At 45.5% G+C, this 22,760-nt stretch overlaps 1 protein-coding gene across 2 annotated transcripts in view; it reads right to left on the reverse strand.

The window, feature by feature from the left end:
- Positions 1–22,760, reverse strand: part of LOC119395962 (gamma-aminobutyric acid type B receptor subunit 1) — a 75,017-nt gene that overhangs the window by 27,338 nt on the left and 24,919 nt on the right. Inside the window, exons 7-13 of one of the 2 annotated variants that reach the window (XM_049415811.1) lie at positions 19,361–19,618; positions 16,556–16,619; positions 16,378–16,455; positions 15,207–15,357; positions 4,512–4,644; positions 2,875–2,982; positions 1,908–2,112 (exon numbers count right to left, since the gene is read on the reverse strand). In XM_049415811.1, coding sequence (XP_049271768.1) covers positions 1,908–2,112; positions 2,875–2,982; positions 4,512–4,644; positions 15,207–15,357; positions 16,378–16,455; positions 16,556–16,619; positions 19,361–19,618 — 997 coding nt within the window. Of the gene's footprint in view, positions 1–1,907; positions 2,128–2,874; positions 2,983–4,511; positions 4,645–15,206; positions 15,358–16,377; positions 16,456–16,555; positions 16,620–19,360; positions 19,619–22,760 lie in introns of both variants that reach the window. The other variant, XM_037662992.2, reaches the window with a different exon arrangement.

Consider the following 22,760-nt stretch of genomic DNA (forward strand, 5'->3'; position numbering starts at 1 on the left):
GAGTGAGAACCGGCCTCTGTTTGAAAAGAGGGTGCCTGGGGAAACGGCAACTTCGCGCTCCGCTTGTGGCCTTTACGCGGCGCGCACGACTGTAATATTTGGCAGAGCAGTTCATAGCCGTGTCAGCTTTCCACAGGATGTGTTTTTTCAACAAGCCCAAGGGGTGCTTCATGACCCCTTTAAAGGAAATTGCATCACAGAGTCTTTGCTGTCTTTGCTTAAGCTTCAGAGTCTAAAGGATTGCGACATTGGATGTTCATTCATTTAATGATGGCAGTATCGCACGAGCCAAAATTCTGAAATAATTAGGATTGAAGCCTGACCAAAATACAGTCAATTTGCTGGAAAAAGTTGACCACAATCGACAACACATTGCGGATAGAGCTCCATGACAGCTTACAAAAGAAGGAAGGCAAGCTAGACGAGAGGCTCCAAAGTGAAAAATTGACTTTAGCAATAACTTCCACGCTTTTAGCCACTAAATAAAATAAAACGGTGTTTGTGGCAAAGTATGTTCGCTTTTCAGCTGTTTTCTAACTTTAAACCCGATTATCTCAAAAACATGTTTCTTATTACTTAGGTACCATTATTTTCTATGTATTCCAAGATAACCAGTTGATTATTTTTTCTTGTATTCTGCATAAATGCATACAACTACTGACGCAGAATTGAATTTATGCACTTTACAGTTTTTGCGTTACAAATTTTCAAAGATGCAAACCAACTCAAAATTTAGGTCCTAGTGGTAAAAAATTCACCTAAGTTCTAATATTAGTGAGAGTTAAATAAATCTGTTTCAGTTAAAAGAGCGGAAAATTTGGAATAAAATTATGTATGTATTATGTGGATATCCCTTTTAGTCGCCGAGAAAACGGTACCTCAAAATGGCCAAAAATGCATGGGACGTATAGGGCTCACCTTGTGCCCTTAAGGTGCGCCCAGGGGCCTTTACAGAACCTTATGGGGCCACCTTTCTAGATGAGTACCCAAGAACAACCGATCGCCAGGTCGATGTACTGCTCTACCCTTTAGGGAAAACTGGTGAGTTTCCGGTCGGCACTGGGAATCGAACCCAGTACCAACCGCATTGGAAGCGGACGCTCTACCATGTAGCCACCGCTGTGGTAAAAGAGGATGACCTTATTTTTAGGTCTGGCAGTCCCATCCCGCCAATTTCCCACAGGGCGGGTGCCCTCCCAAGCGACTATGTACTTCGTTCTGCCGAGCACCAGGCCAGAAGTGCGCCTGTACCTATTTTACTGGTAGGTATCCCGCGGCAGCAATTCTCTGTCTGCCACAGCAATGGCAGATGCTCACCTATTTCACCAAGGCTGTGAAACAGGTGAGCATCAAAGGCCTTGTTTGAAGGCATTAAGAGTGCTGCTGCACTCTTATGCCTTCAAACAAGGCGTTTCACAACCTACAATATAGCCTACTGCCAGTTACAATGGTGGCCTCACAGCTACCACTGAAAAATGACATGTAGGCAGGCAATCAACTTTATTTGTGGTTGTTAGCGATATAATGCAAATGCACATCTGGCAGTGACAAAGGCAGCAGATATTTTCCAGCAAAGACAAGCATAGAGTATAAATTAAACGAATTAACACAGTGGAGAAGTATGAATAAGCTTTGAAATACACTGAAAACATAGCGAGCCAACCAAAAATTTTAAATTTGTTTGAATTATTGTGAGTCTACTGTCTCTCATACCCACACATAAACTTACCAGTGTACATTCAATCCAGGAAATGCACTTGCTTTTAAAAATTAGGTTTCATACAGCCACGACAAGAAACGAAATGGAAAGGGATGTAATGACTACAGCACTCAGCTAACAAGCAAGGCAACAAATAGCAAACTATCTGTAGTTGATGCAAGCAACATAACAGACAGAAGAAACGCACCGAGCCAGATGGCATGATTGCGTGACTCGCAGTGCTCGAGGGCAGGCTCAATGCGAACATCCTCATCAGAGAGGGCAGGTGGTTCGAGAGGAAAGACTTCGAGGTGGCGCTGCATGGGGTCCACCAGCTGCCAGGCAGACAGGATCACTGCATCCACCAACACGAGGCCGCCCACCATCCCATACAGCTTCCAGCTCTCCACGCGCTGGAAAGACAGGCCCTGCATGGCAGGACAGATTTTTACACTTCCTGCAATAATGCAAGAAGTATGTGCAGCATTGGGGCCATACCACAGAACTGTCTACGTGTGACTATGGGACTGCTGCCTCAAGTCGTTAGTGCAAGTTATATAGACCCATTTTAATGCCATATAGTACTGAACTGATGTGTACAAGAGAAGCTTACGGAGATTTATATAAACGTCTTGAGTTGTGCTACTCATGAGTTTTTGAGTGCTGGGAAGGCAAGAGAGGGTTCCTGCCATCTGATGTGTAGTGCACTCTTGCATGTCATTAAGGAATGCTCCATACAAAATGATACTGTGATAGAACAAGGAATAGCTGTTCTTGTCACCAGTACAAGACCTGCAAGCATCTATAACCCCTTAACCGTATCAATATTTTGAGAAATTTTCCCTTAAAATGGTTATGTTTTCTTTAAGTTGGCACGGAATATTTCTTTTCAAAAAGCAAGTTCTTGCTATGAAAAAAAATTAAAAAATTGAAGCACATATGAAGTCAAATTAGCCTAATGAAGTTTATTGTTAATTATTCATGGAAGAAAGGCCAGCTACCTGCTAAAAGTTGTGAAAGGCAACTGCTCACAGAAAATTCAAATTGTTTCCCCCTCCCCTATCCTTTCTTTCTTTCTTTTTTTCTTTACGATGAGATTCCTTGTCCATGCAAGCACCATCATGCGTTCCACACAGCTTGGTAGAAACCATCTTTCAATTTCTTGTCAAAGATACCTTGCTTTCGGACTTGGACTTTGTCGTAAGACGGTGCACTCTCCATATCTTTGAGAACATAGCACCAAACGACAGCGTGAACCCAATGGCCAGGAACCACGAGCGAGCCTGCAATGAATGATAAGCAAAGCTGTTAAGCCAGGTTCTCTGTTATGCCACCATTGTCAGCCTCAACTTCTCACTATTTAAGGTCCTGCTGCATTTTGAATTTCCAGTAGCATGTTTTTATTTTTCATGCTTGAAGTTTCAGTTACTTGAGAAGTGTCCACACCCTGTAGATACTCACAGTTTATAACTACATTTAATATACAGAATAAAGTGCATGTGGGCTGCTAAAAAAACAAATAAATAAATAAAACAAACCAATAAAACACTGTAGCCCTGCCTGGAGGTAAGTTTACTACATATTGTAATAGGTAAGTTATTTTATATTGTCCCGTGGCTGTGATAGTGAAGAATGCAGCAGCCAAATTAATAAAGACTGAACTCTTTATTGAGTAAATTAGTGCTCAGCAAATCAAAACACTCAAATTACAGAGACAGCAGTGAGCACGGTCACCAAAAATATGCCCCCTCATACATTCCAGCTTTATCGCTGGTGCTTGCATAAGTTCTATAATCAACTTAACCATTCATATCGTGCAGGCAATCTGATCAGAACAATTGAAAACACACAACGAGGTTCCGAAACATTTAGGAATGGCAATGCCAAGTGATAACACATCTAGCAGTTTTAGCTGCTGAAACCCACCAGCTAAACGAAGGAAAAGAAAACAAGCAAACTTATCAATATTAAGTTAAAGGCTCTGCAAACAAATGTCATACGCGTTTTATTAGGGCAGGATCAACGATTTTATTAGGGCAGGATCATCACTAGGTCAAGAACAAACTAGAAAATTACAAGGCCAGGGGTTATTGCAAAGAAAAAGACTGTCATTTTCCTGTAGGTGAGTTCTAGCAGCCCGTTACATGTGTACTTATATAAAGACTTCTAACACATTTACCAGGTCCTCAGCTTGGATACCTAAATATCACTTTAGGCCGTTGACATTACTTAATATCTTCATGACAGGTACAGAAGCATTCTTACTGCCAGCATCTTCTGACTACTCAATTGTACAGACATGCTATTTTGAATAAACAACATGACCAGCAACAGATGCTAAAACTATCTCTAAATTCCAGAAGCTGCATAAATGTGCATAAAAATTTAAGACTGCTGGCACTGTCATCAAGTACAGTTACGTAAAAAAAAATGCTGCAACGTGTTTACCGCCATGCAATGAAACGGATAGCATTTCATGCACTAGACAGCTTTACATCGATCGCTCTTTTTGCTTTGTATTTTTCTGCAAGTACTAATTATTCTAAACGTGAGCGCTTATTTCACTCTCTCAAGATTGAGGCTAACAGATAAGTCTGAAAAAAATCAAACCTCACTCAAGTGATTAATATACTGTAAAATGCCTTCCTGTCGTTTTTTTTTTCTTTTTTTTGTGTTATGCAGTGTTACGTCATACAGAGGCTCCCCAAGTTGCACTGCATATGTATAGCAGGCTAATACACCTAATGAACTCGTTGCAATACAATCCAGCAACCTTTTAGGCTATATACAAGCAATAGCAGATCTATCGTACCTGGCAGATGTGTGCATATCTGAACTCGCTGACAAACTGCCCGTCCAGGCCAAGCAGACAGACACACACCAGGCACAGGATGATGCCGATGAGCATGATGTTATTGCACATGGGATGGGAAAGCTGTATGTACCTGCATGCATGTGAAATTGCACCGGTAAGGCTAGGGTAACAGCATGTTCCGCAATCATGATCAGCATTCTTAAGGCCAAGCAGGTTTTGTTAGTGCAATTATTTATGCGTGAATTTAGGAACCCCTGGCATCAATCAAAATACTCCTAAGGCCTGCAGAGCCACCACTGTATTGTATAAATAATGCTTCCTCTCTTTATGGCTGGATGATAAGGATAGACAATGTCTTTTGAGCCACCCAATCACGTTGACATACCGTATTTACTCGAATGTAGGCCGCCCTCGATTGTAGGCCGACCCCCGAAATTCGCAAAGCCAGAAAAAAACAAACAAACTTAATCATTGTACTCGAATCTAAGCTGACCGCCCCCCCACTTTCGCACATCGTTTTTTTCGAAAAAAACATCGGCTTAGATTTGAGTAAATACGGTATATGAATAGCACACAGTTGTTCAGAAATACAATGTTGCAATCTGGATAGTAAACATAGTGTGCTATGGACATGGATAAATGAAGAGGGAAATGGATGCACAGGGCTGCAATCTGAATGCAGCGTACAGAACCTTTCTAAGACAATGTTTTCTTTGAGTGTGGATGAGTAGTGCAAGTTCCATAATGCAATGGTCAGACCTTTCCAGTATTTTCGTGGATGTGCAGTAGTACCTTGCTGATGCATTCCAGTTCACAAAATTTCCTGATCCATTCATGTTTACTATTTGCAGAACACTGCAAATAGTATCTCTATTCAGTAGGCTTGTGCGAATAGTGTAAATTTTAGGTCCGAAGTGAATTCGAAGCGAATAGTGATTTGGTCGAATAATTTCGAAGCGAATTCGAATAGTATATATCACATATTATAAAGAAAAATGAGCATATTTGTCATGACCCAATTAACCTGCACAATATTTTTAAAGTTGAAACAAGGCATATGCAAATGTCATTCTTTTTGGTTCAAAGGAAGCGGAAGACACTTTGAGGAGTAGCAGGATTTGACCTTTGGTAGAATGCAAGTGATAACCTGTAAAATATGTTACGTTTTAAAATTGACTATACTTAGAGCATATAAACCAGTATAATGAGCTTTTAAACTTAATTTAAAAGATTATGAATCGATGTGAGGGTAATTTGTTCATATTGGCCTCGAGGAGTTACGGAGTCGCCCTCTATCGGACGCGCCTCGATTGCGTGCTAGGCAGGATACTGCCGGCGCGCTCCCCATAGGTTTTGCTGTCGGCGCTCTACAAAAACACCTCGCGGAAGCCCTCCAGGGCATTTCTGTAAGTACTTTCGAAATGAACTGTGTTCTTTAATGTCAAAATAATCATTTTCGATGAACTGAAAGCACAAGATAGTCTACAGTCGCTGTGTCTTTGCAGAAAACCGAGCACCCGCTTCACGCTGTCACCGCGTTGCAGACCCCTGAACCGGCTTCTTGCGTGAAAGGTAGTCACTCGCTGAGTGCAAACTATGTGAAATATCTCGTTAGAGTAGACTGCCTGTATAACCAAACGGAGCATAACATGAAGAAGCCCCAAGCCAGCGATCGCACGGGTTCGCGACGACTGACGGTGCCTCTGCATGTATGAGATTCTGCAGTATGTTCGTAATGATGGTTTCGCTTTTGCTACGAGCGCATTTTGGCACCGCGCTGTGAACTTTAGGCCGCAAAATATGAGAATTTGTGAGTAAACAAACAACTACTGTTGCGCGGACGCTATCAGAGCAGTTCAAAAACAATTTCCTTACAACTGCGGCTTCCGTGCGCATGGCAACTCTGTGATCTGCCGTCCCGACGATTCAGTGTTTTCTTTTTTCTTTTTTGGTCTAAATTCGGGTACGTTTCAATATCATTTGACAAGTTGTCTCGCACTGCGTATTGATCGGTCTTCTCAGCGGGCAAATGCCGCTGCTTATGTTTCTTTATTCCGCGCATTCGTTTCGTTTGGTGCTCACACAAAACGTGAGCAAATGCGACGCCTTTTTTTAATGCTCCTTAATTTATCGTTCCGTTTGCATTCCAGTGAACTTGCCGCTTTCTGTCACCAACAAATTCATAGACCAAAGCTTCACCACTTCGAGATTGCTGGTGGAAGAAGAACCAGTCTACGAGACCGAGCATGTAGTAGCATGCGACGCCTAGGAAAAGAAAGAAAATACAGTAACGTTTGCGGACTTGTTCTGCAAACGTCGGCTGTGAACTAGGACCCACATGAACATGAAATAGCGGTGAATAAAATAGAAGTTATTGCAGCAACCAACAGCCGCAAAACAGGATAGTAATTATTTGGCATGTACCCCAGCAATTTTGGCAGCAGTGTCGTGTCTAACGCCAACAGGGTGGCATCTTTCTCACGTAAATAAATGAGGCTCCAAGAAAATACATGGGTTTGGCAGGTGGGCCGATCACGGAGGCAATGCAAAATTTATGTAGCTTATGAAGCAATGCGTGCCTCATCAAATAGGAAGGTTGCCCGTCGGCGTCCCGCGTCGGCGGCGTCAACACGAATGATCCAAAAAATAATCGTCACGTGATGGTGTCACCATATGACGTCATCATGACGTCACAGATCGCCAAAATATGTAGCGTCATTATGACGTCACATAACGTGACGTCACATGATGACGTATTCACACGTCATGGTCGCTTTGCATTGCCTCCGTGATCGGTCACGGAGGCCGTGCAAAACCGCTTAGGCGCAGAACGCTTTTGGAGGGGGCCGCGGGAGAATCAGTACATCGACTGACAAGAAGATGGCTTTCGCTTTCTAGTCATCTTTAACGAATGCATAAGGGACCCTGTGCGTTTTTTAATTTAAGGTATCTAAACAATGACTTGCGCATCTGCAGCCGATTTTGTGGACGCTGAGCACGGGGCCGACGATCAAGAGGTCGCATTGGAGGGTTCTGAGATGGCATCGCACGTGGTAAAAGGTAGCGCTTTTACCATCCTGTGGCAGATAAGCATCATTTGCCGGCGGGAAGCGGGCGCGAGCCATCGTCTCAGTGCGCGCTGTCTGCTACTCACCGAACATCGCAGGCCTGAAGCAGTAACAAAAGTCTTCGTCGCGGAAGTGCTTGTTGCACACAAGACTCGCAGCGGATGGCTACTTGCCGGTTCTTAGCTTTACAACCCATGCTTCACGCTGTTTCTTGTCCCGCGGTTACCAGTGCAGGCTGACACTGGGCTCCTTTGCGTAAGCGCGGCACTGCGGCACCGAGCGGTAGAGCCCCATGTTCGTCGCCTTCGGAGGCAGCCACTCGATTACAATGGTTTCAGTTGAGTAGAAAATGAGAGAAAACATCCGAATTTGAACAGACAGCAGCGCATGTGGGACTTGAAACTCGTTTTCAAAGCACGCGGCAGTGCGCCACAAGCAGCCGACGCGGCCGCTGAGACCACGTGATCCTGCCAAGCACGTCACGCCGACGGTGGCGCCAGCGTTTCCAGTGGTGGGCCTCGAGGCCAATAACTTGAAGGGGGGCTTCGCGGCAGTGCGGATTTCTCCTGGAAATGTGTGTTCACGGTACAGCACCCCCGCATTGCAGTGAAACCACCTTTACAGGGGTTTACATCTGGTTTATATATGTCTATTCGTTCATTTCGAATACTTCGAAATTTAGAATAATTAAAATTTGTTTGGGAGGGAATTCAAATACTGCAATATTCGTTTGAATATTCGAGCTGCTCGAATATTCGCACAAGCCTACTATTCAGGTCACGTTCCCCTGAAAAATTACTTTTTATTTTTTTTGGTGTCTCTCTTCATTATTTGTAATCACATCAATGAGGTTTTACTGTAATGCCCCCCGCGATCCCTCCATTCTCTCAGAAAGATTTTATGCATTATACTAGTGAAACCACATACGGCTCTCCCAGTGAATTCACGTCATCAATTACTTGATGAGAGCAGTTTGTCCATGTGACCCCTGTCACATGAAGAAGCTTAGTCATTTTGAGCGAGTGCACTTTAGCACACTGAGTGCCACTTTGGTGGTCCACTGGGACATGAGAAAGAAAGGTGTCCTGAAGAACTGATGGTAGTGGCGAAAGACGACTCAGTAGGCACAACATATATTCTCTATCTTAAGTAATATTCAGCAAACAACGGTGTGCTACAGTTATGAAAGTACTATTTGAAGTAAACTTAAGCGTAATGAAACAAGTAATTGCAAACACACTAAATCATTGTGAGCCGCAGTAAAAGTGACAGCGACTTTTCATGTGTAAACACTGCGGCCATTACATGGTATGGATGGTGACATGCCCCTAGTGACCGTGGCCGCAAACAGCCTGAGAGCAAGAATAGTAATTTCCTTCAATATAGTACATTTTATTGCATGAAAACATTTCTATAACAAAAATGACTGCATGAAAATACTACCAAGACTACACGCTCGAGAGTGTGCTCTGCAGCGAGTGTCCCTATACGTTCCTGTGTGACAGCCTGTGAATGACAATTGTGGCAAAGTGAAATCACTCAAAATGAGAATAAATTTGCCCCTGTGACAGGTGTATAAGCATGCTGCAACACAGCCGTGTCAATAATATTCACCTTGAAGATAGGTACAATGGCTTGTTGTGGTGATGAAGGTATAATTTTCATGCTTCCATATTGCTAGCGAACATGCACAAAAGACGACATAGAAAGAGACAGGACAACCGCTAGCGGTTGTCCTGTCTCTTTCTATGTCGTCCTTTGTGCGTGTTCACTAGCAATATGGAAGCATTCAATCAATACCAACTAGCCCAGCTTAATGCATTATAATTTTCATATTTGGCAAAGTGTGCAAAATTTAAAAAGAGCAATAAACAAGGTCATGTAGAACCAAGTAGGCTTTGGGCCAGTGCATAAAGGAGTAAGGAGTGTTAGAGAAAAAGTAATAAAAAATTGTGCAAAATGAACAGTACACATACAGTTGAACACGGATATATCGAACTCGAAGGGGATCGCGAATTAGTTCGATATATGAAAAATTCGATACAAAAATATACAGGTCCCGAGACCTTACCAGTGGCGGACGATCACCTACAATCGGCGCATTCAAGAATGATGACTAATTCCGCACACACGATGCAACAGAATGTTTTATTTGCGTGAAAAAAAATCGCTTATCTTAGCTGTCCAGGTGCGACAGCCCGGTTCCCTCCATGTCGCCGCAACAACGGCAAATCAAGCCAAACGTTGCTGCCACTTAAGCAGCAGAGTACGTGCGTGTAGCCGCCGCCTCGTCCGGATGATCTTCGTCGCCACTTGAGCTGTCGGCCTGTGCATCCTGGGTCCCTGTGACTGCAGCTACTATGTGCTCGTCAGCGAGGCTCGCAGCAGCCTGAACACTGCAGTCCGCTTCCACGAAATTGTCCGTAGACACTTCGGGTGGTATGGCAGCCGGGAAGAGGGACGACAACTCGCGAAGCGCGTTGTCTATGCGCTCGTCGTCGCAGGAGCGCGCACACGACAGGCTCCTGACGTTCGCTGCTCTGCCACCTTTGCATTGATATCTGCCTTGTTCTTCAACAAGGTGCTCAGTGTGCTCCGTGGTATCCCGATGTCGTCCGCCACCGCCGAACTTTTTTCGGCCGCCTCAACACGCTGTATGGCTTTCAACTTCGTCGCAAAGTCAAGGTTCTTGCGCTTCTTGACGCTGGCCATTGCTACACGAGAAGTCGAAAATTCAAGCAATCCGCAGCGCCTTTGCACAGCACGCACACAAAAGAGGAATGCGGTGGTATGCGACAACTCACGGAAGTGGACTCCGCCAACAAAGCGCTCGCGATCAGTCGTGATGGCGGCGATGGCTACCCGGGCTACCTGCGAGGGCAGCAGCGATGTACGAAAGGCACGAGCTGCGGTTGGCTGAGCAAATACGAAAGGCGCGGGCTGTGGTTGGCTGATCAAAACTCACAAAACAGCAAAAAAAAAAAAAAAGAAAAAGAAAGAAAAGGCAAAAGGAAGAACCGCCGGCTCCTTCGTTCCCGCTCTAAAAAAAGAAAAGAAAAGGCAAAAGGAGGAGGCCGCTGGCTACTTCGTTCCTGCTCTCCGAGCCTACGGTAATGCGGAGAAAGCATGAGAAAGAGAGAGAGAGAAAAAAAGAAAAAAAAAAGCCATTCCGCAAGTTGGAGAATGCGCACAACAGGAGTACAGTCTCAGCCCTCTCGCCCTCACGTTTTTCGAGCGTATCGGGTGTTGGCGGAGGTGCGGTGCCGCGAAGGTCGCGGGGCGCAGCGAGTGCCGAAGCGCGCCTTCCAGCTCGCGCGGTGTTCGATATATCCGATGGCGGGTAAAAATGCCATTCGATATAAACTTGCGAACTTGTATACTTTTACAGAGAATGTTCAAGCGGATAATTTACGAGTTCGATATAGCCGAAAATTCGATATATGTGGGTTCGATATATCCGTGTTCGACTGTATCACCACAAAGTTGCTGGCTCTTGCTTCTCTTGCAGAGCTTTGCCATATAGTGATGTAATGAAGGACTACGCTTGTGCCTGGTGCACCTCCACCCTTTATTCCTTAGCTACCCTAAAAGGCTTTGCAATGTGACCTCTCACAGACTCACTGTGTATATTCAAGGATGGTCAGGGGAAACGTTACGAACGTCTCGATTCGAAGAATGAAGAAAGCACAGACATAGGTAGAGTCTGTTAGCCACAATCTATTTTGTTTGGTGCAGCCAATAGAGATCAGATGCTTACAGAAGTCAGGAAATTTCATTTGCACCAAATGTGAGTGTTCTTAACTTGTGAAAGTAAAAAGTACCCCCTTTTTCCTTCGCAAGTGGTGCAGCAACCTGAACAGAGCAGGGTTCATTGTATAGTACATACCTAGCATTCACTGCAGTAAACTACCACCATGAGGAGTCTTTCTTAACGAGATGATGTGGTGCAGGCATTTCATGATGACTGTTGTGTAACACCCCAGGACGAAGATGAGGTTCGATTGTGGGAAGGGTCATTGTGGCAGGTAAAGGCACGGCCGCTCGATGAAAAAAAACGCCAGGCCTGCGCGGAAAGCGCAGCACAGTCACAGCGAAAGCTGGAAGACCGGCATTTCTAGAGCCCGTTATAATCTCTCCTGTGGCTACTAATACAGGTACATTAGCAACGTACCCATTACGCCACGAAGCGTAATTTTTGGGAAGTTGGGAAGCACCCAGCACGACATTATTCGTTGTTCTGCGGAGAAACGAGGTACCATATGTAAGCGATTATGTGCAGTTTGTTGATGCGGCGGTTGATGACGATGAATAATTATGGTTGCGCCCTTTGTAATGGGTTGGAAGCTCTAAACGACCCACTAGTTACGTAATGCATATTGTGTGACGCCCGGTCGTTATTTAACTGTCCCACCACGCTTTATAACATACGTTAACCGGAGAAACGTAGAGCGAGAGAGAGAGAATTGACTTTATTGAGACCCTGAGGAAATGGATCATGGGAGCCTTATCGGCTTCCTTGGCAACCAACAGAAGTGCACTTGCGAGGAACCCACTACGCTATAAATCATTGTAATTTTTGAGAAGTAGGGCAGTAGGCACTGTGCCATTTTTCGTCATTCTACAGACAGCCGTGGTACCTGCTAAATGCATGTAAGGCATTATGCGCACTTTGTTGATGCTGTGCGTGATGACGATGAAGAATTATGGCAGAGCTCTTTGTAATGGGTTGGAAGCATTCAACAACCTACTCGTTGCGCAATTCACATTGTGTGACGCCTGGTTACAGAATTCGCGTTGTGCGACGCTTGGTGCTTATTCTACTCTTTTACCACGCTATATTGCATATGCTAATGTGGTTCGTTCCCGACATGAAGCCTGTATAGGACCTTTTTGCAAAGCAGTTTCAAGCACCGGCATGGCTCAGAGGTTGAATACTGGGCTCCCACGCAGAGGGCCCAGGTTCGAACCTCGTTCCATCCTGGAATTTTTTTCTTATTTAGTTTTTTTCTTATTTCGAGCGATACTGGTTACGGACACCGGCGGCGGCGGCGGCGGCGGACAACTACGGCACCAAAAACGGCCGGTGAAATGATCTCATAACAGCTTTCGCTGTAAAACACACGGTGCGGCCTGCCGCGTTGCGGCGCAGGCAATGGGCGAGAGCGGGGAAGCGGAGTTGACAGTTGTCGCCGCATTTCGCTAGGAGGGCGCCAGTAGTAGGGGAGGGCTCTGCGCAACGCGCGGGCGGGAAGGAGCGCGCGTTCAGCGGGTAGGTCGAGGTAGTGGTTGTTTTTCTCCACATGAATCGCTCGCACTGAGTGTCACTCAAGACAGTTTGCGCATGTGTGATATTTTATACGTTAGGCAAAATGTCGCGTAACTGTTGTGTGCTGTTGTGTTCCACGAATGCATCGACCCGCAAATACGCTACCACGAGTTTCCCAGTAACGCAGAACGCAGGGCAGCATGGCTGCGAAACTTTTCCCACGAAAGACCCGGCGGGAAGGGAACAGTATGGCAGCCTAATGACAGGTCCCTGGTGTGCGCCTTGCATTTTACGGAGCAGGACTACAAGAAGACCGAGAAGTTGAGGATACTTTTGCCAATGGCTGTGCCGACAGGGTTCGCCGGTTATCCAAGCTACATGAGCACGAGGAGCACGCCTGCTCCGAGGAAGAAGCGGCCACGCTCCGAAATAGAAGCCGATAATGCGCAGTCGCGTGCCGAGTGCTCGGGCAATGCTGCTTCAAAATAGCCGTTTTGTCGTTAGCCAAAACGGCTCGTCAAGTGACAGCATTGAAGCCACGAAGCCCAACAACTTTGAACGAGGGAATTAAACGTGTGTGGAAATGGCATCATTTTCAGATGCATCATGTCAAACTACATTCGACCTTGTTGAACTGACAGAAGAAGCTAAAAAAAAAACGCGCTGCTTCCAAGCGAAGATCGCTCGTATGAAAGGAGCACTGCAGGCCCTTCAAGAAAAAGTGGATGAGGCTGAGGAGCGCGCGCAGTTTTATGAAAACAACACGGACATTGCCTGTTTTATGAAGGTGCTCAATGGTGCTGCGCAAGGTGACAAGACTGCCGAGTTCGTTAGAAACCAAGTCCGCAGTTTCTCGATGAAGAAGCCCCACTACAGTGACGTCATTCTAAGGAAATGTGTAATTTGGAAGGCATGCTTCAACAAAAGTTATGAGCATTCAAGGTCCAGAAATATCTTTAAGCTCCCTTGTCGCTCAACGCTCCAGGAAAATGTAGGCCATTTACCAGGTGGAATCGGCATCACTTCGTTGATAAAGGAGCGGCTATGCATCGAATTCAAGGGTCTCACTGTAGAGCAAGAAGCGTTCTGCTCCCTGATCGTTGACGAGATGGCCATACAGCAGAGGGTCATATACGACCGACAAGTCGACAAACTTTTTCGTTTCGTTGACCGTGGTGAAGAAGAGCACTCAACAGCGGTACCCCAAGTGGCAAACCAATTACTATGTTTTGTAATAAGAGGCTTGTCAAAATCATATATTATTCCTGTCGGATATTTTTCACGAGATGTCTGAAAGGTGACCAGCTGTCCTCTATGACCATGGAAGTGCTGAAGGTGGACTTGCGGGGCGGACGACCATGCCATGGAAGTCTGCGAAGTTTTCATCAGAAAGCTCTTACGAACGCTTCTTGCCAACTGGGCAGGAAATGTTAATATGTCTGTTGAGCGTCTCGTACGCTTGGCGCAAAAAACCTCTGGCCAGGAAAGTGCTGCGCCTGTGATTCGAATAATAACACAGTGATCCTTTTTTCACGCATGTGCAATAAAGCAGTTATGACTCCCCTGATGTTCACAATGCTTTTGTTTCTAAGGTGTGAGCAACAGCTAGCCATTCCGGAAATACAACCACACCTGTCAATGAGCAACTCTCCTGTTGATAAAATAACTGCACAAACATACATTACCGAGGGTGAACAGCGCAACGGCAACAAAAGAGAGAAAACATGACGCGAAAAATCACAACTCGCACGAGCAACCACTTCAGATAAAACTAACACTTGCTATATTTAGGTTGAAGCATCGCCAGCGCACATTCGGTAGGACGATTACCAATATAGTTAACGCTATAGCAAGTTTATTGTAACCCTTTAAAAACTAACAAGCGCATAGCAGCTGCGCTGTCAAGCCGCGATCCGCCGCAATAATTCCGGTGCTCTCGCTTTCGGCCTCCCCAGAGGCTCCCCCACTGGTGGCACCGCGGTGGCAGGCAGTAGCACTAGGCGCGCGACGCAGTATCCGCTCCACGCGGCAGGCCGCACCTTGTGTTTTTCATCGAGCGGCCGTGGTAAAGGATATTCACCCAACACCCCCCCCCCTTCCCCATTTCCCACCAAGGTACATACCAGGCAACATCACTGCTGCAGAATTAGTGGGTGTATGGTAAAAATAAGTATTCCATATTCATCACATCGAGCAAGGAAACACACACACACGCACCCATAAGAAATGCAAATAGTACAAATGGGGTACACAATGAGAGCATATTGCCAACAGAGATCATACAGTGCGCATAAAAGAAAGAGGGGGGGGGGGGGGGTAAACAAAAATAAAACGCAAATGTACCCACTGCAGTCTCACCTTGAATGCCTGAATATCCAATTGAATATAAGCAGGCCAACAGCCCAGACAACACCGATGAAGGCCACTGCACACATTCCAGCAAAGAGGCTCAGTGACACTTTGCGGTGCACGCGAACTATGATTGTACGGTCTTGAGGTGGCTTCCCATCTGCAAGTCAGACACACAGTGCTTCTGCTCATGGCTGTCATTTTTTAAACCATGGAGTATTTTTGTGCAATTCTGGTGAAAATTAAACCTTTATTCTCTCCAATAGAAAAAGGCTGGAAAAGAGTACAGTATATTTCTATAAGCCAAGAAAAACAAAAACATTTTTTTGGCGGGTACAACACCACAGAGTGTTGTTGGCTTTTGCATCAATGGTAGAGCTTTGCCATATAGTGATGTACAGGACTATGCTTGCGCCTGGTGCATCTCCACTTCCCTTATCACAGCTACACTAAATTACTTTGTAATCTGACCTGTCACAAACTCAAGGGCCTGTGTATGGAGGGCATTTTTTTTTAGACAATACACATTTTTGATAATAATCCTATGACAGTAAAAATCCTGTCGTTTTCACACATAAACTCTATGTCGATGCATAAGTACTGTGCCGCAGCTGAAATGGCAATGTTATGACAAATTAACAAAAACTCGTTAATTAACTTCTTAATTATTGACTTGAGGGATTAATATTAAACAGTTATAGTGCATGACAATTTATGGCATACCCATTTTTCAGAAATCACCGAAGTTTCACATAATTCGAGATATTCATCATCGAATTATAAGGGCAATATCAGAACTGATTGCTCCTGGCGTGCACAAAACGCGACCACTTTGTTACATCAGAGTGGATGTACCCGTGACAAGGAAGTGACGACAATTGAATGGATGAAAGTTTAATTTCAATGCTGCCTCTCTCAATGTTGAAGGAGCTAGGCCTAGTCTGCAACCTAGACTTCAATTTGCTAAAAGCCGATATTAGTTGCACGCCCAGTTATGCACACTTGAAATTTTGATGTAACCTCCTGAGGTGCACGGTACTTAAGCAAGCAACATGATGAAAGCTGTGCAAGTTTCATCTCTCTGTAGAAACTCTATAATGTGACTGCTCCAGCAGGTACAAAAAAGTATGCTTAATTGTACAAGATAACGCTGATAAACAACGCTGATAAGGTTGCTCACCTGTCCACTTTTCTTGGTTTAGTATTGTCAAATTATCGGTCTGGGTATCAAAATAACCAATCTTGACATAATTTCCATCTGGCAGTGAATAAAATGGAGATAAAATCAACACGTTAACTTTTGCAGCCATCTAATGCACTTTAATGACTGAGAACAAGCTTAAGGCTAGTGCACTTACCAATCATTTGTTCAATGAGTGTCCATGCCATGCGGTCACCTTTTGCTGAGAAGGCAACAAATCCCTGAAGAAGGAACAGTGAACACAAATAGTCCCATTATTCAGAAAAGAGCTGTGCTCTGTATATAATATATGGCAATGATGAAGTATCAGTGCATAAAATTCCATACCATGAACGCTCTATTAACTGTCATCTTTCAGGTTATTACTAATCGCATCAGCAGCTTCATAGGGGAACTTTTAAGAAAAAACAATCAAATGCAAGGAAATTGCCTGCATAACGAGGGGTTCCTTTTACGGTGCAATACCTTTACGACGAAGTTACCTATGTAGCAAAGTATTTTGAATGTCTCAAGCACTTCTCATAAAGATGTTTGAAAGTATTCTCCAATTATCTTAAAATTTTTATGAGCATCGCCTATTAGTATCAGTGCCTGTGAACTTGGCATAGGGTTTCAAGTGAATCAATAGTCTGTAGTCATCTGTGTGCTTTCAATCACTCTTGGAACAGTGCTTAGTGAAGTAACGCACTCATGGCACTTCCCACATGGTCTTCTGGGGAACAGTACAGCTTCTGCATAATCCCACACTTCTGGGGGAAACAAAACATCTGAGGCCGGGTCAGAAATAAAGCAGCGCCATAATGAAAAAAAGAAAAAAACTATCAATTTTGCCCGACTGGCGAAGCACTGACAAGCGATGACAAGGTTTAGTGTTGCATTGAAGCTCTTCAAATAGTTCTCTAAACCAGTGGCTTTCAGCTATAGATTTTGGGACCCCTTGTGGACCGGTGGAATAGATGAGGGACCCCTTACAGTGAGAGAAAAAAAAAAAAAGGCGGGGGGGGGGGGGGGGGGGGTCAAAACACAGCATGCAGCGTGACGTACGTGGCTTTTATTTAAATGGGGGTCCGGGGACCCCCCAGGTTCTGCGGAACCCCATTTGAGAACCACTGCTCTAAACAATACGCAGGGGTGACACGATGGCATGGCATAACACGTGAGAAAACTGCTGCACAGCAGCAGAACTAGTACCCTGGCAGCTATCGGGCACCTTAGAATGCTGAGATAAAGAGTGCTGCCAGTAGTAGTGTTGTAGACACATAGTATCTCGATGGTGCCTGAGATGAGTCTGACAGAAAACTGCATATCTGAATAAGTCAGCATGGAATAAAAGATTAGATAATTTAGCTTGCTGTTTGATTTGGCAGCAGAAGGCAGAACGCTGCCCGGGCTATGCTGCCGAGTTCAGCTGAACAGAGTACAATAATGCGCTCACTTGGCTTCGTCACTTTCGCGACCAAACGCACTGCGTATTCCTAAAAATCTAAGTCTTTGCTCATGGGCATAATTGTGCCCTGAGGGTCCCTATAATTGATATCACAAGAAAATGAGCTCAGGTAATAATGTACTAGTAGGAAAGGGGCTGGACTAAGCATTGTTGCAAGTGGTAATTAATTACGAGTTCAATACGTAAAGCAAGATGACACTTACTGCACAATCATGACTCAAAAATACTAGGCCACCTATGCTTTTACCAGCTGTTCCTGCTACAGCTTACTCTGCCGACCAAATTTTTTCTGTACCTCTTGCTTGGAGAAGAACATCTATACACTGCTCTGTGAACAAGGCTCTTTGATGAAACAGGTTTTGTCTGTCTGCTATAAGTACTAGTTCAGAACAGCTGCCAGAAAGGGGAAAAAAGAAAGAAAAAGAAATGTAGACCATGGCCATATAAATATAGTGATTCTATTTCGATTCCGTTCCAATTCCACTTCATACTGTTTCCTTTAAGGGGGTATGGTAGGGTAGATCGACCAAAAAGGCAATTCTTTTATTTCATTACTAAAAAGTAATACACACTCTGAGGAGCAAAGCCATGCATTGGCAAGTGCATTGGAGTGCTCCAAGCCCTTTAAAAAAGGCACCAAGGACCGCATCTCCTAACGGATACGCGGGCTCTTTTCCATCGTTGTTTCTGCGTGTATACATTTTTTTTATAATAACTATGGCTATATCGGTTGAATATATTACTTCCTACCATTGTCATACTTTTTTATTGCAAGTTTTCCCATCAAAATGCATTTTTAGCATTATTACTGCTGTACATTGTGAGCACGTTCCGCGCGTGTTTTTAGACATAAAATTGAGTTTTTCATATGATCAGTTTCTTGAAAATTTTCCAAACTTGACGTACCTTTTCTGGAAAACTATCCGACCGATCGCGCTCAAAATTTCTCAGATTATAGCTAAATCCCTTCCAAATAGTCAGAACCTAAAACTTTAAAAAACTGTTTAATTTATGATTAAGAAAAACAAAGATTAATTCGAGTCTCCCTCACGGCACATGACAAGTGAAGACAATATTTTTTTTCTTGTGAGATAAATGTAGGAGCGCGTTTTTATGGTTAATACCAATATCATGTTGAATATGCATGCCAAATTTCACGGTCATATTGTTTTCGGTTTTTGAGAAAAGTACATTTTATTTAATTTTGTGCACCAGTTTGAAATTTGGTACTCAACCAGAAGCAGGCAAGAAAAGCTACAGGGTCAAAATTGCACACACTGAAAGCCACAAGCTCTCTTATTGAGCACGCAAAATTTCACAACAAAATATGTTACAGTTCCTGAGATATAAAGCTGAAACCAGGACAACCCGTTTACCCCACCATACCCCCTTAACCTTCCGCCTTTGCACTGAGTGTTTCCTAGCTTACAATAACACCGTAGCACAGAACCGAGTGAAAGGAATCTCCATATTATCCAGGTCAATGAGGAGCAAGGAAAAAAAATAAGTTCTCACCGAGACACCAAGAAACTGGGTTGCATTCATGGCTGACCAAATTTCATCAGCAATCTTGTGGTTGGTGTAAGTAAAGTCCTCAATACTCATAGAGTATTCACGGAGGGTGTTGATGGTCTTGTTGAGTGCCAATGCAATTGCCCAGATGGCATCATAGGCTAGGGGGGCCTCCTGATGCCCTTCAGGTTTGTAGCCCTGCAGGCCTCCATTTTGCTCGGCAAGTGCTCGTTCATAGCGCTCCAGGAACTGCTGTGAGCTCTGTACATAAGAAAGGCAGTAATGTGCGTTAAAGGGGCCATGACACGGTCGCCCAAAGATTTGTTGTTTTCAGCGAAAACTAGAAGTACAGGGTTACGCCTATACAGATTTCAAAAGTGGGCCGTAAAAGAATATTTCGGTGCAAAGCAAGCCCTAGAAGTCGCCAGCTGTAAAGCCCGCCCACCGCCGGCGACCGCCATTTTGCGATGGCGCGTGTGACGTCATGTGCAGCACGGAACGGAGCCGTCGTCTTCTACCAAAGTTTCAGCCGCCGCAAATCGTTGAATTTCCGTGCCAAGCTGAAGAAAGCTAAATACCCCGCTATCACGTGCAGCTTACCACGGAACAATATCGTTCGCTGCAATCCATACACTTGCACAGCTAGCTGCTTGTTACGTCACGGCTCGCGAGTGCACCAGTGTTGCCTGACTGTCGGGCCGCTTGCGTGTTTATAAAGATATTCGATTATAAATTAAGGGCTCGACCAAATGCGCTAAAATTTCGCCAGCTTATTTGTGAATGCACAAGGATTAATCCACATAACACAGATCATGATCGAAAATTGGGTGTCATGGCCCCTTTAAGTGAACGACATGCTGTAGTCGGTGTTCTGATGCTCAACAAACTAGGTCTATTCTGAATTTTGTTAAACAGCAACAAACACTAGGTAGTATATTTATACTATCTGGACCTACACATTTTATTCAGTTGCCCATCACAATATCTTAGTGGCTGTGCTGTTATTCTGCTGAGCTCGAGGGCATGAGTTCAATTCTTGCTGTAGTGGCCACATTTCAATGGTGCTAAAGTAATAAATGCTCACATACTTAGATTTAGGTACATGTTAAAGAACCCCAGGTTAAGAAAATTATTCCGGAGCCACCCACTATGCTGAGCCCTATAATCAGATCCTGGGTTTCACACATTCCAGAATTTTTTGTTTTGAGCCATAAAAAAAGTCAGCTGCACTGGGCAGTTAAAGGCAAGTGCCTTTTACTAAGAACTATCAAGCAATTACATGGATAATTTAAATGAAGAAGAGTCCAGTCTAAATAAATAGCATAGGCGGAGCTGCCTTCAATGGCAACAGCATTCAATGGCACTAATCAGCCCCTTTACCCTTAAACCCCTACTAAATCATTTGTGCTAGCATAGAGCATACTCAGAAAACATTTACAATGAAAGTTATGGGGGCGCTCGGCGGCTGTGAGCGCGTAGAAGACAACGACGATCGCATGTGCGCTCGTGTCACGCGGCAGCCGCTGGCAGTGGCAGCTGCGGCCGAGGCTTGGACCAGTAAACACGTGTCTCTTTGGGTCTCGGCCTCATCTCTAAAGGGTTCAGGGCTGGCTGCAGCCGCAAAACCCTATATCTGGCGCCCAACGGGAAGGACCCCGCCCCGACATGTTCTGCCTGATCAACGTACGACGGATCCCACCAGGCCCTGACTTCGGCCACCTGCACGGTGATATCGCCTTCGAGGAGCTATGGGCGCTGAAGCGGGCGTTCATGGATATGGCCGCCTACGGGGTCTACGAACTGGTCCTCCTACATCAGCCGGTCGAGACCCTTATGCGCCTCTGCTTTTCCGGGAGAATGACTTCCGATGAGCAGTGGCGTGCCATCATCTCCCTCGAGCACCTCGGTGCTTACCTCGGCGTCCCGCTGCCCGCGCAGGCCATGGAGGCTGTGGCGCGCTCGTGCGGCGAGGCGGCACCTGGGGCCGACGACGAAGGCGGTGACGATGCGTGCGCTGACGAGGCCGGCGTCAAGGCTCGTGCGGGCTCGTGCAACGGGCCGGCACCGCGGGACGACCAGCGACGCGGTGGTGACGCATCGTCCACCACCAAGGGTGCAGCGTCCAAGAACGGTGAGGCGAACACGACGTTGGACGACGCGATTTCTTGGGACACGGCCGGTGACTGTGACGACCTTGAAGCAGAGGTCAGAATGTCCCGGGATGACGACGATGCGGCGGCCGTGAAGAAAAGGAAGAAGACGAGAAATAAAAGGAGGAAACGGAAGCACAGGGACACGAGACTAACACCAGACGAATCAGAGTCTGGCATCGACGTGGTCCGTGCTCGTGACCTTGAGAGGGACAAGGCTGCCCTTGAAGCTGAGGTAGATCGTCTCCAGCAGGACACATCGCAGCATGCTACCCGCATCAACCAGCTGGAACGTGAGTTGGGAAACTTGATTGATGCACATGATGGTCTCAAGCACGAGCACGACGTCTACAAAGCCAAGGCAACCACCATAATTAACGAAAAGGACCGCCACATTTCTGACCTGAAGGACAAGGTCTGTACTCTGGAGAAACAGCTCGAACAGCAGCTGGACGAGTCGCGGCAACATTTCTTCGAGGCCCAGACATCCTGGAGTGACAAAATCTACACCCTTGAAGCTCAGATCTTCAACCTGAACCGAAAGGTGGCCGAGGACTCGCTAGAGTACAGTCGCATGGCGAGGCTGCTTACAGATGCTCAGCAGCACCTCAAGGATCAGCAGCAGCAGTGTGCCAAGTTCGAGGAGCAGTTGATGCAGAGGGACACTGCATCACCTGATGCAGTGTCCACTGATGCAGAGGGACACTGATGCAGAGGGACGCGGCAGCCGCTGGCAGCGGGCAGTTGTGGCCGAGGCTTGGACCAGTAAAGACGCGTCTCTTTGGGTCTCGGCCTGATCTCTAAAGGGTTCAGGGCTGGCTGCAGCCGCAAAACCCTATAAAGTTTAACAGAGTTTGCGATACAGAAGCATATAGCTGTCATCATCATCATCAGCCTGTCTACGCCCACTGCAGGGCAAAGGCCTCTCCCATGTTCCGCCAATCAACCCGGTCCTGTGCTTTCTGCTGCCACGTTATACCTACAAACTTCTTAATCTAATCTAACCACCAAATTTTCTGTCTCCCCCTCACGCGTTTGCCATCTCTTGGAATCCAGTCAGTTACCCTTAATGACCACCGGTTATCCTGCCGATGTGCTACGTGCCCGGCCCATATCCATTTCTTCTTCTTGATTTCAACTATGATATCCTTAACCCCCGCTTGTTCCCTGACCCACTCTGCTCTCTTCCTGTCTCTTAAGGTTACACCTATCAGTTTCCTTTCCATCGCTCCTCAATTTAAGTTGAACCCTCT

The sequence above is a fragment of the Rhipicephalus sanguineus genome, chromosome 1 (genome assembly GCF_013339695.2).
Source record: "Rhipicephalus sanguineus isolate Rsan-2018 chromosome 1, BIME_Rsan_1.4, whole genome shotgun sequence".
Taxonomy (NCBI): Eukaryota; Metazoa; Arthropoda; class Arachnida; order Ixodida; family Ixodidae; genus Rhipicephalus; species Rhipicephalus sanguineus.